Here is a 24,923-nt window from a genome sequence, read left to right on the forward strand (position 1 = left end):
GTTTCCAACTTTTGATCGTTAAATAGCACCACTCCGACGTTTCATTACAAAACTATGCTACCAAATGATAACGTGAAACGTACACATTCAATTACCGAACGAAAACACGTAAGTTCGAACGTATAATGGAAGTTCACGAAAAGAACAATTTTCAAAACGATGAGAATCCAGCTGGTCAAAATAAATTAAGCCTCTTCGATTGCTCCTATCGGTATGTAAATATTGATATTTGTTTTCAATCGAAATACCTCCATCGCTAGTAAAACAGTTTATATATTTGCAAAGAAAATAAAGTTTTTCAAAATTTATTATATAATTATTTTCATTTAATATTACGTCATATCACAGTCGGTATAATTTCATTAGACGTCGTACAAAGATAAGATCAGAGTGTAAATTCTGTAAGACTGTTCGATTGAACAGCGAGCACAAATGTTGGAATGTACATTGTTTAGTGATTACTTACACTTAGGAGAACAACAAAGCTTCGTTAAATTGTGAAGTATCGCGTGATAGGAATCTGCTTGTCAGAGATGGGGTAAAGATCGATTGGACGATCCAATTGTACAGTTTCTAGGGTCCCTAGAATTATTATTGCAAGCCTTTATGGGAGCAGCCAGTCAGTGGATAGAATCAGGCTGACGAGTAGCCTGACAAGCAGCCTGTTGCGTGACCCAACCGATCAATATCTGTACGGGCGCAACACTCCACAAGTACTCCTCCTCGTGTCTTTTTCCCCTAACTGAATTGTCCTCGCGAGTCATCGAGATTTATCCACCTGACACTGCCTGAAATTCTTTGCGTTTCGTTTAAAGCAAGACCACATTAACAATTACACTTGCTTTCAATTGCGTACCACTTTATATTGCTCCAATTTGAAAATTGAATAACGCACGAATTATCTTTATTGATTTATTATACTTTTCTATATTTGAGGCATATAATATACTGGAATCTCTTCCTATCGGTAAAATCGAAATTTATCCACCTGACGCTGCCTGAAATTCTTCGCGTTTCGTTTGTAGCAAGAGCTCATTAATAATTGCATTTTATTTCAAATATGTACCATTTTATACCGCTCCAACTTGCTAATTAAAAAATATACGAAATATCTTTATTGATTTATTATACTTTTTTATTTCAAGCGAATATACTGGAATCTTCCTATCGGCAATATGTCTTTGATGACTACTCTCGTTTGATCACACTTTTTTTCAGTATTCATTCGCTAATCTCCAACGATGTCCCCAGGCTTCACCGTTACTTTTTTTCCCCCGATACAAAAGGAGGTCTGTCACGATACATCTGAATCTACTTGCAAACTAAAGTCACCAACCTCGATAATTCCGTCTGACAAGCAGTACTTTGAACTACTTCGAAAACTGCAAAGCCAGTATACGTATACTTAACTTATTATTTTATGGTAAAATTACTGTTAGCTGATTTTTTTAAGTAAAGAACAGAGTTTATGAAATAATGACTGAATATTTTTTTTGCTGCGTTAGAAACTATACTATTCACAATTTCTATATACTTATCGCAGCTCCATTCGAACTGTTGAATTAATCAATAACAATAAAATCGATTATCCCACCCACGTTCGAGAATTATTAATTGCAGGAATCCCAGATCGTAAGTGATATGAATATTTATCACTCCTGCTTCTTACTGGATCATTATTTTTCGTTGCATTAATGTGGTCTCTCATGCATAAATCTACAGACTGCCAGTTACCCAAACGACTAAAAAATTAAGATCTTCCTTTCTGATTCTTAAATGGGTCAGAATTCAAGGGGCTTCTTTTATTTTAAAGTGGACTTCTTTAAGTTGGCTCAATTGGGTCATACCAGAGCATTAATAGAAGATAACAAAAATACTGGTTAAATGGGGTAACGGTTTAATTTTGAATGGGACCATCTGGGAAGGATAATCTAAGCGTAGTATATATATACAGTATGGTGATCGGAAATTCATTTACTTTGGGATCGATCGACTGTTAATTCTCGAGCTGGTGCTGCCTATCTCTTAGAGTCTTGGATTACACACCATCGTAGGGGACGACCGACTATAGCACTACAAACGGGAATGCCAACGTCAACAAACGTTATTGGACATGGTACGTCCAATCAAACAAGCATTCATATAGGCCAGGAACGTGTACAGAGTATTCTCTATCTCTAATGTACTTTGATGGCACAGTTCCTTTCTTAATATGAAAATTCACAATATCACTCTGCCAAATGGGAGCAGAAAACACGACGACTGTATTTCCGGTAACAATGAAATTATTCGCTAAACTCTCGATTATTGAAAAAGACAAAGGAACCTGAAATACGATCTAACTGTTAATTATAATTCGCGAGAAGGGAAAGGCAAGCAAGTTGTAAGGTCAGTTAAAATTATACTATTGCTTGTTAGAACAAGCCTCAAAGGGATGTTTGCAGTTGGCATTGCATAATAATGGCCTCAAACACTCCTAATCGCTAAGGTTATGCCGTTTCTGCATTATCCTACGAAATTAGATAATTTACGAATCATGGAGCAACAACAAGGTTGCGCTGCTTAACGTTAATCGGTTTCAACATTTTAAAGCTAATTATAATTGTAATGAGGAAGATGAGAGAATTGTTGTAAGTAATAAGGGATTATGGGCCGAAGAGTGATATAAACATAAGGTTGTTGTGAAATGGAGAGTGAAGCAAAGTGGCAAAAGTTGGATGTGACTAGCGACTTGGGAGTAAGTAAGCAGCAAGCTGGGAGAGTTTCTAGGCCGTGTAAAGCTAGCATAGAGCATGCATTGAGCATACAGGTAAAGGCTTACGTGTGCCAAGAAGTACGTGGATAGAGGGTGAGCGATGAAGAAGAGGAAGAAGAAGAAGTAAAGCTGCAAATGAATATGTAACGCAGCCGCAAGGAAGCGGTGCATATAGCAGTAATTTGCTCACCTTTATACAAGCCACTTTACACGAGTGCTCGAGAAAAACTAAAACACATACACACACACACACACACACATATATATATATATATACGCAAAATTGTGTTTTTTCATTTGAAAAATATTATTAATTAACCAGCAGAACAGTACAGATATATTTCATTTTCATTGCAAACCTCGAATAACTTAAATCGGATTACATCGCTTTTAAAATACAAATTTTGCAAATCAATCGTGATTTTTTTTTAATATTACATATCAACTGTATCGATGAACTTTATAAGATGGATCATTGTTGGTTATTGGTAGACGATGAAATGAGAATAAATAAATAAATAAAATGCAGTAACCTTGTTTATAGATCTCTACTCTGCAATAGAACAGACAGTCAACGATATCAGACATGCTAGCTAATAAAAGTGAATAATCGTATTACGTGATTTGGCGAAATAATCTAAAATTAAAATGTTTGTTAACAATTACTAAATCCATATCACACAGTTTAAGTCTATATATATATATATATATGTTAATTGATTTAATTGCAATTTCAGACTAACCGAATATGGTATAAATATAGACCGATATAACTAGGCTTCATTCGATTAAATGCAATGATGAAATGTATTCTTGTCCCGGTTTTCAACGATAATTTCAAATGGTTTAAAAGTAGAATATATATGTATCATTAAATAAACAATTATAAAGATAAAATTGAATTAATGAGACGCTTGTAACGAAGATAATCACTCGCTCGTATCGTGTAAGTAAGTATATCGAGTGAAAAGCAAAAATAGGGGTGAGTCGATAGATTTGTGGAGCGATGGAACGAGATAGAAAATCAGTTATGTCGTCGAATGCAACAAACTGTTAATTGCGTGGCCGATAATGAAGTTCTCGTGCCGATTTATGCATTGTACGTTATAAATATTCCGCCGAATACAAATCAACGCAGCAGCAAGTTGTATAATCTACGAAAATATCTACACGCCATAATAACTGTCGTTTCAAATATGTTCATGGTAATTCAAGCACTAATTAAAACTGTGTCAACGACTTGGCTAAATTATAATCAGCAATTTCACAAATCCATCTTTATACACGTGCATCGCAATTCAAAGGAATATTTGTATTATTGCTTAGATTGTATTCATTGAGAGATATCATAATAATTTATTGCTTAATTATGATCGAGCTTATGCATCTTGAAGAAAATAATAAAACTGGAGAATGTCTCGTCTTTATTGCTGGATACGTTAAAAAGACGAGCAAGAACTGAAATATGAAATTGCGTAATAATTGTCGACTGTGACAAACTAATTTAGCACGTAGGAAGAATTCATTATAATTAATTAAAATCATATCGTGGTTCCTCTTAGAAGCTGTCAACAATGATGATAATGATAGTTTAAAAAAAATTCAGTTCAAGTACTATACCTCCCGCTATGTAGTATATAGTGCAATGTACATTGAAACGGTGTAAGATAACTGAATGTTCTAAAGGCACAAGAGGATATTAGCATTATTAGTAGAGAAATTAATGTTAATTAAGTTGACAGATGCAATTATTATGAAATTGATCAAAACAGAAACTCTGGGGAGGCTGAACACTAATGATATTAAAGCGTGCATCAAGGATATCACTAATTGGCCAATATTTGCACAAGAAGACGGCGATAACGATGGATCGAAGCAAAAACCCTAGGAAAATATTCGAAACCTTTATCTGGAATTAACTGGAAGCTTATCCTTCCTGGACATCGAAGTCAAAAGACTCCCTTTGCATCGGCCGTTTATTTTCTCACTTCGTTAAATTTATTCAACTTTTGCCGTAACTTCCAAGGTTCATCAATTCGCTCTTCTTCTTTCTCTCTTGGAACTCGACAAAACAAAGTAACAAACATTCAGTGATATCGATTTGCACAAAGAAAACTGCTGTACAATTGAAGAAACTTTTTGTGAATTATATTAAGCGTTCAATTGTTATCGTAAGGCCAACCGATGATGCAGATTTCGGAAAATTAATAAAAAAATAACTTTCGAAAGAGTTGAATATTAGAATAATTACGAAAAAAGCTAAAATACTCTTTATTGAACAAATTTCTTCGTTTCGTGAAAAATATTGTGTTGATTTTGGTACATTTCATGTTACTAAAATTTGAAATTTCTTCTAGACATTTAAGAAGGGCTACAGGATACTTTTTTAATAAATTAATAATAACGCTCCGCGGTAATATGTTATGGATGATCTGTGCGTAAACAATTACAACTTTAACTGGTTGTAAAACAAAGTGGTTACGAACGAAGACTAGAATTATAATTAACTTGTAGTTTCTATAGACTCTCCTTATACTTTTACTTGGCAAACTCTGCAACGCTAGTGAACAGTGTAGATGTTAAACAAAGATCCCTAGAAGGCAAATAACTTTAAAGCCAGTCTGTTTACTTGATATTCACGCTAAATCTTTACTTAACCTATTACTTCATTAAAAACTGTTATAATTCCTGTAGAAAAAGCTTTACTCGATTTAATTCGACAAATATAAATCTTCAACATTTTTAACGAAAAAGGCCAAAATTTTAAGCTTGAAATTCATGTGAAATATTATAATGTTTTTAAAAATATTCGTGTATTTTCAAGAGATAGATAAATTAATTCATAAGAAATATAACCAAAAAAAAAAAAATAGTTTGTGTGAACAGAGATTAAGTTTAGATGACTTCCCAGAGTAATATATTGGGAGGGAAGCTTCCGAATGAGACTCTAATAAACTGATATTTTATGATTTATTTGCGAGATATACATAGCCCTATATCCATATTATATACATATATATCCTCTTGTACAAAATAGATACACTAGTTTGCGTCTTTCGCCATCGGTCAGTCATGCAGTGGCAGGTACGACAGGAGGGCGTTTCGTGCTCGACATGCGTAACCAATCATGCATTTATGCACCTGCACGAGCACCTGCAACATCCTGCACCTGCGTGTCGCGTGATACTACCAGATTATTATTATCAGCCACATTCAGCTTACCATACTATTCCACCTATCAATATTTCAGTAATTTTACCATCCGATAAGGTCCGACTATCCCACTGCAATCATTTCGCAATTATCAATGTAATATCGCTGTCCATCCATTCTGGAATATCGACGGTAAACAAATATTTATTAAAAATTCCAAGTGCACACCCTGCAGATTTATGTATCACAAATATACTACAATTGATCACCGAGACGAAATATTTGAAACGTGAACAGGAAATATCGTGGAACAAAAGGAATATTACAGGACGTTGCCAGGTAGGTTGGAGAATAGACGAGAATGTGTAAGAAGGGATAGGTTAGAATAGGACAGTTCCTCGTTCTATCTTGCTTTTTATTTTTACTTTTATTTTTTGCTGATTCTTCTTCCGGTCTCTTTCAATCTCATCCCTTCCGGCAGTGCCGCATCGGATCCAGAGAAAATCCGGACTGCCGGATGCATCGCTGCATAAATGCGACATGGATGTCCTTTGAGAAGGTCAGCTGCGCGTGATGGAATGCTCGCGAATCGCTTCGTATTCAGCGCTGACGAAAGACGATCCTAAAAGGAGAACCAGCTCATCGATCCGAAATCCAATCAGTTACCCCTTTACACCCACAACCTGCCAATTTTCCTCCTCTCTCTCTTTACCAGCCCCCCACAATCCACCAGCTTCTCTGTCAATGCCGAATCCCCATAAAATCGAATTCACTACTACTCGAAGCGAATAAGTTCATTCAAATTATATCAATCGAATGATATATTTTATTCGGTCTGAGTTGATCAAGCATGAATCAAGTGGAAGCTATTTTTTCAGTATTCGCTGAGCTGTAAAATATTCAACGTTTACAGTAGTACATGTAACCATGGAGAAAGGAAGTCTCTGTGGATTTGGAACTGACAATGGATAATCCAAAAGGGAAAACACCGACCATCGATTGGAAATCCAATCAGTTTGCATTTACATGCACCTCGTACATAACCCACTTCTTATTTTATACTTTTTTTTTACCATAATCTAACCTCGTTGCTACGAAATCTTTATAACGTAAGAATTTTTAAAGCTTGCATTTTGTTAAATAGTATTTTCAAAGATTTTGTTATTTCATAATGATTGGAAATCAAACGATTATTGTCATCACTCGTTAAATCGATTATCTGTTGATAATCAAGCTTTGTTATTCTAACGCGTTCAATTGATCATAAACGTTTGCTGAGAATTGCCTGTAATTAACGTCTAAAACTTGTGATCGTTTGGTAAATTAAGAGAGGCTTTAATTGTTTCATGCGTCGCTAAATCATCAACTATCGGTAAATTAGTGTTTATCAATGAGAAGGAAAACATCCACGTGAAAGAGTCAAGCTGTAGAGTGCGCCAGACGTTAGTGTGGTAGAATTTATTGTCGGTAATTCAGAAAATCTTTTAGATAGCTGAGATATCTCTGTGAGTCGTGTACAATTATCGAATGCTCATGGTTTTTTGTGCAAAAATAAATTACTTTTCTAATTAAGAAAGGACAGATAAAAACTACCTGTAACTTGCATATGACTTATAATTTAATACTTAAATACAGGACAGTTATAAATTATATTCCTGTTATGTTTTCATGTGCGACTTAAAAATGTACGTTACATTATCATTATTACGTTTTATTAAATAACATATACAGATTAAAAAGAGAGTTATTCCGAAGATACGTTTCAATTTTGCTATATCATTTGTATCAACGTAAATTTATTTCTGATAGCATCGAACAATATTTTGTTTGCATACATTAGAATGATGCCTTTTTCATAAAATAAATTTTGATGATTTTCTATAAGACTAATCATAATTACAGTCTGTCACCTTCTCGCGTACCAAACGCAGTAAGAAAATTCATGAAAAGTACATTGACAATTAAAGAATAAATTTTTGTCAATCATAACAAGAATCTGCTACTTAACTAATACTTTAATTACTAAACTATAAAACAAGAATAATTACATAATTCAACAATTTTTATCTATAAATATACATGTTAATAACAACAAAGGAATAAAAATAATAGTTTTTCCATTTAAAGTCTTAATGCTTGTTGAAATAATGTGCCAGACCTACAATATTAGGAGAAAGTGGGGTAACTTGGAACATCTACGAAAAATCAATGAAAAAACTTACAAGAAAAAAAGTAATAAATTAAAATAAAATATACCTTATATTATATTTTGGCTTTTTCCGGTTACAATAAACATAGAAATCATTATTTTTGCCTTAAAATAACAGTAAGATCATTATGAATCCTACGTACCCCACATACAGCTTCTAGAGTAAGTAATTAAAAACATAACGTCCAGTAAACGAGAGCCATGTAGGATTATAAGGAACACAAACAAACTCATATGTATTAAAATTTAATTCTTTTCTCATGTAAAAATCACAAATATACTACACGTGTATCCAATTTAACACGTCGCACGTTTAATCCAGTCTTCCATAGCGAGATTATCTTGTTTCTGATTACAGAAAATGCAAAAGTATTATGTGTTTACACTAATGTGAGTGACCTTTGAAATAAATAATATGTTTATAAATTAAATTGTTCCTTATTACCCCACGTTCAAAATTAATCCACTTCCCCTAAATACGATTATGCAAATAATCAACGTTTTACCCAAATAGGAACTGAAATCGAATAGCTTTCTCGAATAGGCTGAATAAGATATTAAATCAGATTAATGCTGGTTTATTATCTATATGAATCTAAATGATGTAAAAACAGTCTATATCGATAAGAAAGAAACTTTTTGATGTTGATTTTCTTCTTCTAATTGCTAAACGACAATTGGCGCATTTCGCGGACATTGATAGCCTAATCACCCGGTGGATTATGGTCCAATTTCTGTCATTTCTAACTCCGCTTTCAAACGCTCATATTTGGATCACCCTGGAGAATTTGGACAAGCGATACCGTCACTGAATTCTCAAAAAGCCCGCTCGATATCAATCGAACAGTTGTCACTTCGGCATTCACGAGCTTGTTCACAAGATCTATAAGACAAACGATTAGAAATTAGAAAATCATTAGCCATTAATTAGTAATTATATAATAATTAATTCTATACTATGGATATAGTTTTAGATTCTGACTAGCACATTTATAAAAGATTGTACTCTGTGTATAGAATAATACCACTGCTCTCTATCAGTTTAAAAATTGCTTTCCAACATAACAGTAAAGAATCATTGACAGTACTTTCATATTTGATAATTTTTTAATGACTTTTTTTGTTATATAAAAATAAAATAAAAAATAAAAATTGCAACAAACTTGGCTTCGATGAAATTCCGCAGAAAGAATCAATGACTTCCAAATTGGTTGTATCCAATCCTGCAGATCCTCCGATTTGTACCACGTCACGTAAGCTGTTATCCTTGGCGCACTTTCAATAAAGACAAACAGCTTTTACAAATGACATGATACTACAAGTTGGCTTTGCTTTGGAATAAAATAATTTCAAGTGATTTTAATGGGGCAAAGAATACCTTTTAAAGTTGAATTAAATCGATGTTTACATTTAGAATTTAAAGGGTCAGGACCTGAAGCTTGATCTCTGGGCGAAATAAATATTTACCTCGTGCAAGGTGCCAGTTTCCTTTGTACGGACTGGCCTTAATGCACTCGTAATGCCAACATCGTGTGCGATTATATGCACCGAGGCTGGATAAACTGCAGTTAAACTGCAATTAGACCGTCTGCCGTAATTGCGAAGTGTCAGCTCTTCTGTCAGCGAGGTTTGCAAAATGTTGCAAGCTGAAAACAAATGAAAATTGACTGCAAAAATGATGAATTGATTTGTCTTATCTGTTCATACACACGAATGGAGAGTGAATTGCGTCGATTGAAAATCAATAACTGCAGGCACCGCGAAAAAAGCTTTAATTGTATTTTTAAGTCAATTGCTTGATAAAAGTTCCATCAACCATTGAAACGGTCTTAAACCCAGGATTCGTATCGGTTATATTGTCCTAATAACGTCGACGCTGGGCTGGTAAGAATATTTCAATCAATTAATCATCGATATTATTTTTTAATTACTGACAAGATCTAAAAAAATACACAAAAATTCTTTTCTTAGATTTAACCATACGTGAAATGTTCGAGCTAGTAATAATTAAGCGTTCGTGGTGTGCTATAATATCAACGTCAGAATCTGTCAGACGCTTTCGCGTTTATCTGTCTGCGGTTGTCATTTCTGGATTCCAGCAGCCGCATATCGAAATTATTATACGCGACCCAATTCAATGATACGACGTATGTACGTATACATGAAACCAAACACTGTCGTAAATACACACACACACACATATACGACATGCGATACTTCCATTCGGTTCGTGGAAATTACAATTATTTATTTACACATGAGAGAGCTGCTAGAGCAGCAACTATGACGATTTACCGACCAATTTACGACGTTTAATAAACCTTGTCAAGTTACATCAAACGAACGAAATAACTCGCTGATTTGTTTATATCATGCAAAACTTTTAACATATTAATTTACACTAAATATGTCCAATCGATCGATACAAAACGTAGACGAATTTTCTCGTCGCGCGTGTTCTTATGGATTTGGAGTGAACTCTTTCAAAATCTACTTCCGTTTTCGGATTTGTCCTGGCAGATTCCTCCGCTCCCGATATCCCTCCGCCATGTTTATTTTCATTTTTTCGAATCCGCCGTTGCGACGGTTTTTGCGAATCTTCCACCCACGAGTGAAAAGCGGCCGGATTATTCGCTTTTTTCGCGCCTGAGTGCACTTTCGTCGCTTTTCCTGAATAATTTCGCCGCAATTCGCATGGTTCTCCATTAAAAATCAAACAATCTCCCATAAAACAGTGCATTAAGTGAGAAAATCGTAAAATTCGTCAATGCGCAGGGCGTGTGTCGCGTGTATTCGCCATTTTCTTAGTTAATAGTTAAATAATCATTTATAAATCAGTATAATTTCGAAATGCAGTGTGGTGAGAATAAAAGCTTTTATCTTCGTAAAGATTCGTGTAATGATTAAGATATCAGTGAATCTTCACAGTGGTAAACACGTGCGTTGCGTTTTTTCTTTTTAGTCCTATGCTTGCAGCGGTCAAAATAAAACTCTCGAGGACTCTCACGCCCTGTAAAGTCTCGTTGATTTTATTTTAAAACTAAATAATCTATGGAATTAAAGCTTAGTCAAATGATTGGATAAAGAGACATAATAAAAGTATAGTATTGTCGAATCGATAGATGATAAAGTTTCGACCCGATTTATCTCCACTGATATTTAACTTTATTTCCTACCAAATATTTCGTAACTCTATAATTATATACATAAAATATGACTCTTAATCCAGAGACGACCAAACCAAATGCTATTTCGAGCTGGTTGAATTCACGATAATGTACACCTATGTAATATTAAATGATAAGACGAATGAAACAAGTACAGTTCATAAACGATTAATTTTATCGATTCTTTTTCTAATTAAATTCGAAGACCCACTCATTTACCGTGTAAACATGAATAATTCATAATTGAATGGGTTATCAGCAAAGTAATTTCCAAGTTTCAAACTTTTCTATTTACGCGGACTTCGTTGAATAAACATTGATTGGTAATTATGCAGATATAAATTTGAGAGTTGGTCGTAAGAAATGTTTGATGAGTTTACGCGGTACGGTAGGAATATTCGTAGCTTATTGGTATGGGTAATCGCTGAAGTAATTTAGGAATTTAAAAAGTGTTTGCTTACGCGTTGGATTGTTGACAAATCGCGCGTAGACGGTGAATCCATAGCCAGGCGTTACTATTCTGTACTGGATAAGAGCGGCATTTTGCGAGCTGAGGAATTCCTTTTTGGGTATTACATCGCAAAATTCGGTGCTTCTCTCCTGCAGTAGGAGTTCGTGATCCACTTCACTCGGGAAGAACTCACCGTTCAATTCCCAACCATCCACCACCTACGTAAAAATTTCTGACGTAAGCTAATTTGGAATCGAGTCTCCTCTTCCTTCGTTTGCCGCTTTTAAACGCCTTCCGTCCTCATCCGCTCGACCTTTCAAATGCTAAACGGAACATTCCTGGAACGTTCGTCGCGAATGACCGTTCGTAGGATTCTACGCGACTACGTCCTATTAAAAAATACTAATACGCGAAGAGTAAACTTGAAAGTTTAACAATATGCAATTTTTTTTTTTTAAAGAAAAGGCTAACTTTTTCCTACAACGCAAAGTTTTTACTTAAAAGTAAAAATATTTAATTACGACAGATTCCGGACTCGCAGTAGAGAAATCGAAAATTTTACCGACGCGTCGTGAAATTGTAAGAAGAAAGGTGATTGAGGAGGGAGGAATTTTTGTAGTTTGTGCTAAGATGGAAAAGGTGTATAAATGTTTAAAATGTGTCCTTCGTTGCATTGAATAGCGAAGTTTCGGAAATAATGAGTTTCTTTTTGTTGTTGACAATAATGTTAGAGGAGGAATAAAGAGAGCCATGACAAGTGTGTATATGTAATTCTTATACGTTTTCTGAAGTTTATAAGCAAGTCTTGAAAGAGCAGTGAGAAGGTTTTTTTCAATGCAGAAGAAATATCAATCTTAATATTGCCATCAATATTTTGCGGTACTCCGAGTGTCCATGGAGGTAATTTTCCGATAATTGAAACCACAGAATCTGAAGGGTAAAAGGCATATTGCATTAGAAGGCTGTTGCTCAAAACGAAATTCGATTGCCTCTTGTAATTTGAGACAAATGCATTTTTATATTTTGTCTACACTATTTTATATTTAATTAAAATTTATCTTCAAAGGAAAAATAAATTAATTTACAAATTGGTTTTTGTTTTAATTGTGAGAAGCTTGGCTGTGTTTCAGTCCTTTGCTCGTGATGGCTATAAAATCTCTCTTGCATTGAAAAGGTAGCTTTGTAAAAAGTACAACTGTTGCTTTTACGTTACCTCTTTATCTTGAGAAAATATAAATTTAAATGTTTTACTCTTGTCTAAAAAAATAGTTATAAAAAATACTGCATTTTTTAAGAAAATTATAAAATTCTTATAACGTTATAGTCTGATTTCCTTTGAGAATTACTCGTCGAATTGAATTAATGCACTTTGGGAGAGAGAATCAAAATGAAGAAAGCGAGGATGATGAACTGTGAACAGAATTTTGCAAACTACACACGATTGTTGGTAGTAGAGAAGAGTAGTTAGCATGATTGTTAACGAGAAAAGTTTTGGCATGACGTGCTGTCAGCAAGTAACATTTTCCGATAATGAAAACAAGTCTTGAAGGTTTCCAGCAAGTGGTTAATGACCAGAAGCTATGGACGATAAAGCCCCAAGTACATACAAACAAATAACATGAACGATAAAATGATACGAGACAGAGCGACCTAAAGATATTACGTAATTTATCACAATGCTGTAAAAACTTGTTCATCCTTGCAAAAAAATAGAGATTTGTTGATAAAAATAATAAATAATGTTCATAAAATTTACAGAGAAAAAGTATTGTACTTACACCGACAAGATTTTCCTGCTCACACGGCACGTTAAAATTCAAGAAATACAAATCAATCTTCTGGTTAGGCTCCGACATAAAATAAAGCGCACAAACTGTCGGATTATTATTGGCTGCTGTAATCCTGTACACACCTGAACTCGATACCACGTGCAAACACTCTGCAAATAAAAGATTCATCTTTTTTATACGCTAAAAATTTCATTGTATTCTTCGATCTATTAATAATCGCTCTATCAGTATAATTATTATATCATAATGACTGCATAAATTACATAAAATAATACTCAAATAAATTACACTTGGAATGAAATAATGCAATTCAGTTGATTTATTAATCGATCGAGGCTAATGGAGCTCAATTAAATGATAAAATATCATTTATTAATGGTTTTAATCATTAAACGTAAATTATAGAAAGATATATAAATAAATGAAACGTCAGGGCAAGTCGAGAATTAATAATGAATTACTAAATCCGTAAAGATGATAGTTTAAGATTTTTTAACTACAGATTGGTGTCAATGAATCTACATGCAACGATCTCAGGATATTGTTGTGAAATCTGATTAGGCATAAAACGGTTTAATATTAATAAAGGTTCGTTTCAAGAGTTCGATGATCCCTAATTGTAGTCGGAAGTTTCATGATCAAATCTAACAAAGATAAGAGGTGAAGGAAAACAAGATAAGGCTATAGATGGAGCAGGTAGTAACTAAACCTGAGGAAAAGGAAATATAAGGAAAATTTGTAAATATTTTCTCAATAAAGTACAAGTAGATTGGGCCGTAGGACTTTTATTTGTTAACGTAAAAACCTTACGAGTGGAACGCTAGCAATATTCATTCATCTTCCGTGAGAGAGTAAGAAACAGCAAAAAAATTCATTTGACATTAATATCGATGGGAAAAGTCGAAGAAAGAAAACAAATAATATTTTGTTGAAAGAAAGAAAAATAATAGTAGTTGGAAAAAAGTCTATCGCTGGAGGAAGAAACCGGAAACGAGTACTGCGAAGGAACGATTTGCTGGCTAATAAGCATAAGAAAGAAGAGTAGAAGGCAAGGGGGATGAATGAGTAGCAAGCTTCGATAAAAGCTCAGCAGATAGTGCTTACGAGAAAACTTATTTATTGACACGAGATCATTGTTGGTGAAAACGATAACGTATTCCCATTTTTCAGCAAAGTACCGGTATAGATTTTCCATTTTATTGATATATTCAAACAAACTTCGCATTATGCATTTACCCTCTCTCTCTCTCTCTCTCTCTCTCTCTCTCTCACTCTATTTGATACACATTTATATCCACGCACTATAATATGCATGTGGGATTTCACTTCCAAGGAGAACAAATATGCATCGTTACCCCCCTCTACTTGTACTCTTGCTATAAAAATAGGCAATAACAGATTTTACGAGCCCCTCGTAACAATTCTTTTACCTATTCTTTCCCAGATTTCAAGGGAAGAGATAAGGGACATCACATTTCACTGAATTATCGACTTGCAAGCATTGGGATTTTCTTATAGTTTCACAATACCACAAATCAATGGAAAATCTAACCTGAATTTTAAACAGACCTTTCAATGGAGAATATATATATATATATATTAGGACGAATTACCTTCGATTTCTTCGGGTGCCAAAAGCCTTTCCATATTTTGTTGCCTTCCTTTCATATTCCAGTCTTTCGTTGAATGATCATGGATCTGTGAAAAGAAAACCTCGACTATTCATTTATTATTTTCACATAAGAATTGGATAAAACGTCTCATATTTATAGCAAAACAATGCAGCGATTCCTTATAATCTTATGCTACTTTGCATTTAGACTGCTTTTATGTAATAGGGATCGTCTTTCTGCGTGATTTACTACTCCTACCTTTTTCTTGGAAATTCCAGAATACCCGATAATCTCCAAATCCCTTATACAATTCCATTACGTAACTCAAATTTGACCAGACGCTGACAACGTTTAACTATCCCAAATATACGAGCTTTGAGTATTTCGATCGTGACGTCAATTTGGACAAAAAAATGCTAAGCCTTTGAAATGTGGGTAGGGTAATACTATATAATGAAGATTTAATCAAAATTAAATCAGTGTAACATCTGCATATATACATGGAAAAAATATTAAAGTAAATTTTCCTGTGTACCCTCAGTTGTAACGTCATATATTTTCATTCCCAGGAAAAATGATTGAATACCAACTTAAAATTACTGTGTGTGACCATTAAAATGTACCTGAAAATTAACCATTTTTCCTGGGAATGAGAAGATATGACAGTACATCTGAGAACACAGAGTAAAATTTATTTTAATATTTTCTATGTGTAGGGGAATATTCTTGGTAAAATTGGAATGGTGTCCAGGTTCTACAGGAATACTCCAAGGTTTGTCATGAAAGCTTATATATATACAACGAACTATATATCCTTAAATTCATGACCGGAAGTGACCGTTATTTCACGAGGAGGTAACTTGATCACGCTTGGAATTGATAAGGACGGTACCGAAAGCTTAATTCCGGTGACTTTATCCTAGGGCGGATATTACAAGGTTCTATATATGGTAAAATTCGATTGTGACAGTACCTCGTTAATCCATTCATAATTATTTCTAAATCTTTAATATATGTTTTATAAAAATATTAAGATTACTCAAATTAATGTTAAAAAAAGGAACGAAAGCTTTAATTGAAAAAGTAACAATATTATGATTTTGGTTTATGATGAATTACGCGAATCTACTTAATTTCATTTAGTATATTATACCAAGAAAACATTAATTATACAAAAATCAATTCTTTGTAGAGCCCAGTATTATTTCCTATAGATTATTCTTTACGATTCTTTTGCTATTAATCTAATAAACAAATATTAATTAAGAAATAGATAAGAGGCGTTAAATATAGCAACATATTCCAAATTTATTGTACGCGAATTTTAGAAACCTTTGATTGGTAATCACAAATTTGGAAAAATTCAAGGTCCCAAAAAAAATATTAATTATTTCCTAAATATTGTTGCTTCTGAAAATAAGTTGTAACGCTTTTGAATTTGCTTGAAAAGAATAAGTAAAATTTATTACGGAATAAAGATAGTAAAGTGTAGATTAAACAGTCACGCCTGGCTGGAAAAGCGACAACTGAATGCTTTGCTAACTAGGATAGCACAGTAAAAGGAAAACAAAAGCGGACAAAGGTGTGATACTTGAACTTTCGTTCACAAAGGTTAAAAGCAAAAATTATTTAGAAACTATTTTAAACAAAACTATAAATAATAAGTTTAAGCGGCTCCTTCTTACATAAATAATATAAAAATTGATCGATTCCATATTCCATCACCGAACAAAATACTTTTCATTCAGCATTGATCAAAGTCGATCTGCTATATTAAAAAAAAAATATTTAACCAAGTCATATTACATAAAACTGACATTTGTACGATTATTATTATTCTACTCGTTTGAAAAATTTCCCTCTGTGTTAACTCTTACGTAATTAATCTGACTTTGATGACTTTTGGTAGATTATTGCAAAAAAACAAATTAAAGAACAAAACACATACAGGATTGAGTTTCTTCGCGACACGATCTAATCGATTACCAAAGCTCGAAATCTTACTGAAACTCGATGTAACAAAAAGCAGAATATAGGAATAAGCAATAAGAAAAATACAAGAGTAGAAAAAATACCTGTTGCTGTCGTGCAGAGGAAGCCTTTATGCTGGCATCGACGGTGAAAACGCTGGTGTACAGCACGGATACGACAAGTAACAAAGAAATTTTGACCAGTGAAACAAACATCTTGCGAGTCGAGATTCGGAAGAATTTGAATGAAATAAAATAAAAAATGTTGAAGATAAAAATCCAAAAGCCTCTGTCAAACACACTTTTTACAATCTTGACAAATATCCCAGCTTTTAAACGGAGCTCGTTTCAAGAAATTCAGTTTATCCTCCTTTTGAAATAGTCGTTCAGTCTCCGTTGAAAAATTCCTAGAGTGCAGTTTGAGTCGTCAGTGGTGGATTTCGAGTGATTTATAAAGCTTTTGAACTTGTGGGTGCTTCGGTTGGATTAAATACGAGTGTTTTGGTGAATGCGTGATTTCTGGCGTTGCGGGACGTTCCGCCGGTGATAGTGGCGCGAAATTTCAGACTCGCGGCAGTCAGAGGTCGATGTGGAGTGGGGCTATGGCGAGCTGAACAGGGGAGCTTCCGACAGGTTCTGTGGCGTCGCGGCGCCCGTCGTCCCTCTTATAGTCGCTAGACCAGCCGAGCAGACCCGGAGGCTGGGCTGCGCATCCCCTTCGTCAGTCACGTATGCCACAGGAAATCAGGAACCATCAAAACGTACCCCTGCGTGATGACGATGATCCAACTATAATTTTACACACCCCCTTTTAAACACTCTTGCACCCCCCGGATAGACCAAAATTTCTCTTCGACTCCTCGAGAAAATCCAACCTCCAAATAAACTCGCTATCTCGAGCCTGAAAAATATCACGAAATTTTCGTCAGCAGGTGTAATTACAATCAATGTGTTTTCGTTAATTAGAAAGGCGGTATAAGATTTATTAGATTCGGCGAAAGAAGGAATTTTTCGAGGGCGAGTTTCTGCGGGATTTCGAGGGGAATGAAAGAACGAAAGAGAGAAATGGCTTCTGATGGAGGACGAATCCATCTCTGCCCAGCTTTTATTTACCAATAACACTGCTGCTTCACAGCGGGTGGACACGATTTGCCTTTTCGGCTACCGGTCAATCTCAATTTCCATTAACGATCAGCATTGTACTACGTGGTCACCCTACGCGTCGCGAAACGTGGGAAGAATCTGCAAGCTACCCCCCCCCCCCTTTCTCTCTTTGAAAAATCCCCTTTTTCACATTGACAAACCTACGTATGCACGATAAATTATACAAATTCCTGAGTTAAAATTAAACTCCGCACAGAAATCTATGATATAATACTGGTACGAGCAATCAAAATTATCAATCGAACGTAACGAGACACAGCTGATCAAATTGATCAGTGCTTCGCAGCCTTTACACCTGTTCCGGTCTGAAATTACGAATTATTCCACTCAATTTATTATACGAATATTGTAAACGATTCCTCACTGGAAGAATCAAGCAGTTTTTCCTTATCATTTTAATACTTTATTCACGAGTCGCGTGAAAATCTTTAAGTGAGTGACGAATCTTGTTTATCCTAACGTTGTAGATTTGAAAAATAGACTGATATAATGGGCCGAGGCGATAAATACTTTACGATGGAAATATAAGAAAATGTTAGGATAGATAAAGAAATAAATAAAAAGAGGGAATAACGAAGATAAATGAAACGTTCTATAAAGCAGTTAACGCCTACGTCGTGTCAGCTGGTTTAGCACGATTATGTAAGTTTCCAAAGATTAATTAAAGTTTTATCCTATTGTACATAGGGCGTGTTTCTCGCTGTGGATAGTTTTACGTGAGCTTTTACGCTCTGGCAGCTTCGATCTCTACGAAGGAAAGCTTTTTCTTATGAATTTACTACAACCAAGTTGAGAGCGATAAACTGGCACGTAATAAAGCGGTAAACTCCATGTTCATGGGACACTACCACGATACGTTTTCCAGCTTGAATCGGACGACTCAGCGTTAGTACCCTTAAATCGCTGCCACGAGTACTTCGAATCCAATACACGTTCGATATAAAGCAATCCAAACCCTAAAATTTCAATTCCTTTTTATATACCTTTGTCCCAGTGTCTCGTAAACTCATTCAAAATAGCCCAATGCTTCTATAAATATAATATACCATTTTTATTCCCAAAATTTATCTCGAAAATAAACTAATTCGTTAAATACTCTCCAAAAAAAACCCAATACACGTTTGATATAATGTAATCAAAATCCTAAAAACCCAGATCCTTTTTAAAAGGTGGTTCCATTGCCTCGTAAACACATTCGAAATAGCAGAATACTTGTTTAGATATAATACACGATTTTTGCCTTCGCAATTTATCTGGAATATACGTTATAATTTGTTACATACTCACAAAAAAATCTAATATACGTTCGATATAACGTAATCAAAACACTAAAAACTCTGTTCTTTTTTATAAGGCTGTCCTAGTGTCTCGTAAACTGATTTAAAAAAGCCCAATACTTCTAGAAATATAATATACTGGTTTTATTTTCTCAATTTATCTGGCATGCACGCTAATTAGTTAAATACTCACCCAAAAATCATAGAATCAATGATACTCAGTGAGAAACATGTGCCTCATTACCAACTGTCGTTCCAAAAACGCATTAAAATGTCCCAATATTTTATCGCTAGTCTTCTACGCAATTTTTCCATTATTGGTACGAAACCTATTAGCCAACCTGACTATTTCACCAGATTAATGTTGCTTCCTAGAAAAAATAGCGAAACTTTTCAGAAAACGCCAACTCACATGGGATTAGCAGAGATAAGAATCGTCGGAACGACGACTTACCATTTCGTTTTCAAAGTAAACAAGGACCAAGTAAAAATTTTAGTAACGCGCTAGGTCAAAACAATCTTTTGCAAGTCTCATTTTTTCGATATCAGAACAGATGCATTTTTTAATGATAATTTATCAGACCTGGTGGTGCTTCCTAGAAAAAATAGCGAAGCTTCTTAGAAAACACAAATTCACGTAGGATTAGCAGAGATAAGAATCGTTGGAACGACGATTTACCTTTCGTTTTCAAAGTAAACAAGGACCAAGTAAAAGTTTTAGTAACGCTTTATATGGGAGCATTCTAGGGTGAAATAGACTATTGCAAAGTATCGTGTTTCGAATATCAAGACAGATGTACTTTATCAATAATAATAATTCTAACAGAAAGCTGAAACGTTTTAAATTTCAATGATTTATTTCTTGCTTTTTGTATGAAATTGCACAGTGTGGAAGTTCATAGGTACGCAAAGTGACGTGTTTCCGGTTTTCTTATTGCGAGAGCAAACATTGTCGTGTGAGATATCTAAACAGTGCCTTTATCTGGTTCAATTCGCAGGAAAAACTTTCCTTCTTCTTGACTACAAACTGAGAGAGATAGATAGAAGGTATATATACAAACAAATTGTGTATTTGTGTGAAAAGAAAGAGAGAGAGAGAATAACAGCAAAAAAAAGTTTGATGCGTGAAAAATATTTTATATCATTCGAAGGAAGAGCCCCTTTAACCAAAGTTTTTCTTTCTACAAAGTCAAACGTGCACGTGTGCTTCGATTGGAAATGGACGGGGTACATAAACGTATCATAATTGAGTCTGCTTTATTTGAGAATACTTTTAGACACGACCCTCCCTATACCTACATTTAATACCATAACAAGAAGATCAAACAGTATAGCTTAGGAAACTTTGCTCCCACGTCCTTTATGAATTATACACTTGACGAAAGACGAGGATTATTATTATCATCGATACCCATTAGCTACTTCATTAATATTTCTAATTTATTGTTGTTCTATTTTCTCCCTTTATACCTCTTCCTTCGCTGTAAATCAATACCACAAATGCTCAGTTTTCTGTATAATTATGAAGAAAATTCAATGAAACCTATCAATTTTGTTTTTTATTATTATTTATAATAATGATGTTACTTTGACAGAACTGATCAGAGATACCAAAGAGCTGTAAAATAATTATATATTGACAGTCTCGATTCAACCATCGCTGTAAGCTACCGATCAATCAAAGTATGCACGAGAAAATGATTATTTAAAGTACACATCGTCGAGCTCGAGAATCAATCGACGTTGGAATATGCAAATCATTCGCGATTTCACTTAATTTTATGTTTCGAAAATTATTTACCAGCCCAAGCTTCTTATTAGTCGCGACTAAGAGGTCGCCTGGCTCTCTCTCTCTCTCTCTCTCTCTCTCACACAGACTCTACTACTCTCAATATATTTACATATTAATCCTTCACCCATAAATTCTCACACTCTCTCGCTGTATCCTTCGTGTAAGAGCAATTATCGATTGCAGAAAACAAGCCCTGTGTAAGGTTTATTCAAGACGCTAGCTCTCAATGCGAAATGAATAATTCACGGTAACGCTTCTGAATTTTATTAAATCACGTACGCGAGGTTTGCTCTCGATTTTTCCTCACCACGACATTTTAACCCGTCCGATTTTGCCGAGTTGTCTGTCGTTTCTGGTTTTTTCACTCGGCACATCAGAAATCAAACTACGATACGCCGAGAAACCCCCTCGTTACCCTCGATGTGCACCGATACACAAAAATTTCATTGAAACTGCACTTTTCAATCAGTTTCTTATTCGTCATTGAACATAAATCGACCTTTGAACTCTCCAATGGTTCGAGTAATCGTGCGCAAATATTTAATCCCCCGAATGGCAATGAATCTTTCAAGGAATTAATTTACGAGCGTCAAATTGTAATCAGTTCTTGTCGTTTTCGTATCTTTCGAGTATCAGGGTTTTTTTCTACTATATATATATAGCTATTAAGCAAAGGTTAAAATTAGGTTTGTTTAATGAACGATAAAAAGACCAAGGGGTGATTTTGCAAAATTCCATTGGATTGGTAATTAACAAAAATAAGAAAATTAATTATTGTTATACACGATATTCTTTGTGTAAATTGGAATATAGATAGCAATGTGGTAATAATTTAATTAAAATTAACGTCCATGTTCCAAAGGTTATAGATTAAATAGATTAGCTTACCTTGCTTTGTGGAAACATCTTGAAATGTAGAAAATCGTAGATCGAAAGGAGCCAGACGGGATTTCAGGAGCTTCTACATAGAAGGCACTAAGCTGGCGGACTGATATATCAGACTGTCCTCTCCCTCTCTCTCTCTCTCTCTCTCTCTCTCTCTCTCGTGTATAAAATACGTGTACAAGGTACATACAAACGCGATATACAACCGCTGACAAATCTTACGCGACATCAAATTTACTCAGACTCCTTGTTTGATCTACCGCGATCGCAGATCCAAAGCCGCGGCACAAATTAGAAAACGCCATTTTCTCAATGACGTACTTCCGGTCCGTGACGTAGTCTACCACTTTTATAACTACCCTTTTATGTATTCACCGGCTACTTTTGTGAAATACAGTATCGAGTCAATATTTTTCCACAACGCAACATCCAATCGTTTTTTAGCCAAATAAAATTCGACAAACTTATCCTGACTTCGATAACTTTGAACACAATTTTCATTATAATATATAATTCTTTTTATAAATATAGCTCTCCTTTGAAGTTTATTTAATTAAATGCGTATAATTATGGAGGGATAATTAATCGAGAGGAAGCAATTAGACTATAAGAGCATTTGTGAAGATGCGAAATTTGATTTATACTCACCTGCTTCTTTTTCTCAGGAGTAAATGCTTTTATTATTTCCAAGGATAGCCTCGTTCCCGCTTCCAACGATCGCTCTACGATAGTTCTGTGTGTTTGCGCGTGTGTGTATTGGGTGTGGATCTACTTGTCTAGCGAACAATTCCTGGCAAGCCCGATAAAAGCCAGCCCCGGTTCATCCGTTGGAAAGTGCGAAAACTGTGCACGTTGGAAAATCGAGGAAAGCAAACTAAACGGCGAATCCTCTTGGTTATGCACAAATATATTTTATCGCGAACACCTAACAGCTTTGTTTACACGTTTATAGTCTCACCAGGCTTTTATCACGCGAGGACGAAACGAAGCGTACTGCGATAAGACGTCGATTCGTATGAAGATTCGTTATTAAACAGCTCACGGATTTCTAAGCAAATAAGCCATGGAAGTTTTATACTTTTCACGGGACGTCTGGTCCTCTTCCATATCTCTTGTCACCTTGAGCTTTTTCTCGTTATAGGATCAAAATTCTATTCTTTCTAACCGAGACCAATGTCAACTACGTTACTTTGATAGATAAATAAAATATTCTCCAAACTATTCATTGTACCGTATAAATAAGATAATTATCTACTAGAATTTTGGATTTTCCACGACTCGTCGTTATAACGTTTTAGTTAACTTATGTATAGTGTAACCTACAGGCTTTACACGTTATGTAAAACCTAGGGAGATACTGTTCGAGTACAGTAAAACATTGTAAATCTCGTCTTTAATTAGAATTTTTATTCTAAACCACACCTACAGAGCTTTGAATATTTTTCAAGATTCCTTGTTATATTTAACTAAATAATATAGTTATAAATAGGCTCCTCGCGTTATGTAAAAACCAGAGAGATATTGTTTGAAGTACAGTAAGAATTTATAAATATCGTATTTAATTTTACATTTTTTATTATATATTTTAAAAGAAAAATATAACTCTGCAAATTTTTCGTTATTCCAAAGCAATTTCGTAGTAGATTTGCATAAGGTACACCTAATGTTTATCGAGTAAATCATCGTGTTCAAAGAGGTAAAGCAAATTTGCTCCAAATTATATTCCTCATTTAATCTTTTAAAAATGATTCTTTCTGAATGTTTTAAATGAACTTGTAAAAAACTCGATTAAAACATTTCCAAGTTGCGCAAGTCGAGCTTTGCTATTTATTCCATAGGATGCTTTCTACTGCATGAATCTGTCGTAGGCATTTCTGTTAAAACTTTTACATTTCAAAGATTACTCTCGACGAAGATAGAAACTCTGAAAGAAGTTGCTCCTCCATGTCATCATTGTATTGTATCCAAAGATACTACCACAAAGAACATAGAGTAGTACAATATTTCTTAGTCAAAATAAGATGAATTTTATTTTATCACAGCTAAATATAATTTTAGTCTACATAATGTTTAACCGATTTCTCTCACATTGACACATTATAACTTGATAATTAAGTCTAATCACATTGAGTCCACGATATTTATAAAATATTCATTAAAAACTTATTAAAGAGATTCAAATGGATTTTATACACATTGATCAACATTGATAGTATATTTCATTGGGTACGAATGAAAAACATTAGAAACGAATTTGATAGATGTGTTATGGACTTTATCGGTATTAGATGAAATTTTATAGATGAATAATGACGTCATCGATAGGTTTCCTTCAGAACAGAGTGATTGGCTCCCCCGTAAACTGTAACGGATCGCCTGTCTCGGATGCGCAGGATTGGAGAAGCTGCATATCATCATGAATGTTCTCTTCAACAATCTGCCTCTTTAAGGATATATGCAGCAAACTTTCAAATCAAAAATTTACAAATTATATGACAAAAGAAATACACAAAAAAATTGCTGATAAATACAGCGAGAAAAAAAAAATACAAAGTCATAACATTTATTTATGCATTTTATCGTTTTGAAAACAGACAGCTAGTTAGGTTGCGATGATATTTGGGTGAATATTGCAAATGTTGGATGAATGAGTTGCGTGGATAAGCGATGTTTACACTGGTTGCCTGTTGAGCGGGG

At 34.5% G+C, this 24,923-nt stretch overlaps 1 protein-coding gene across 8 annotated transcripts; it reads right to left on the reverse strand.

The window, feature by feature from the left end:
- Positions 1 to 7,513: 7,513 nt before the first annotated feature.
- Positions 7,514 to 23,088, reverse strand: LOC136777767 (corticotropin-releasing factor-binding protein). 8 transcript variants are annotated; one of them, XM_066734334.1, is made up of 12 exons: positions 22,875 to 23,088; positions 22,230 to 22,708; positions 20,004 to 20,145; positions 19,743 to 19,920; positions 19,560 to 19,671; positions 17,214 to 18,009; positions 15,139 to 15,223; positions 13,514 to 13,674; positions 11,746 to 11,953; positions 9,585 to 9,763; positions 9,281 to 9,392; positions 7,514 to 9,000 (listed from the first exon to the last, which is right to left on the reverse strand). In XM_066734334.1, the coding sequence occupies exons 6-12, from the start codon at positions 17,322 to 17,324 to the stop codon at positions 8,873 to 8,875; spliced, it is 984 nt and encodes a 327-aa protein (XP_066590431.1). In that variant the 5' UTR covers positions 17,325 to 18,009; positions 19,560 to 19,671; positions 19,743 to 19,920; positions 20,004 to 20,145; positions 22,230 to 22,708; positions 22,875 to 23,088; the 3' UTR covers positions 7,514 to 8,872. The 8 variants fall into 8 exon arrangements, with proteins under 8 accessions (XP_066590431.1, XP_066590448.1, XP_066590439.1 ...); XM_066734351.1 differs by lacking the exon at positions 22,230 to 22,708; XM_066734342.1 differs by having other exon boundaries at positions 19,560 to 19,668; positions 22,230 to 23,088.
- Between the last annotated feature and the right edge of the window lie 1,835 nt (positions 23,089 to 24,923).

The sequence above is a fragment of the Prorops nasuta genome, unplaced genomic scaffold, assembly GCF_024137725.1.
Source record: "Prorops nasuta isolate Cenicafe-Biocafe unplaced genomic scaffold, Cenicafe_Pnas_1.2 PNAS00002, whole genome shotgun sequence".
NCBI classification, from domain to species: domain Eukaryota; kingdom Metazoa; phylum Arthropoda; class Insecta; order Hymenoptera; family Bethylidae; genus Prorops; species Prorops nasuta.

Coding starts and splice junctions, on each gene's coding strand:
- LOC136777767 (XM_066734378.1), bottom strand. CDS start 17,324: ATGTTTGTTTCACTGGTCAAAATTTCTTTGTTACTTGTCGTATCCGTG. Junction 11,954..13,513: donor AGCAGGAAAATCTTGTCGGT/GTAAGTACAATA, acceptor ATTTTTACGTAG/GTGGTGGATGGTTGGGAATT. Junction 9,393..9,584: donor AAACTGGCACCTTGCACGAG/GTAAATATTTAT, acceptor CTTTATTGAAAG/TGCGCCAAGGATAACAGCTT.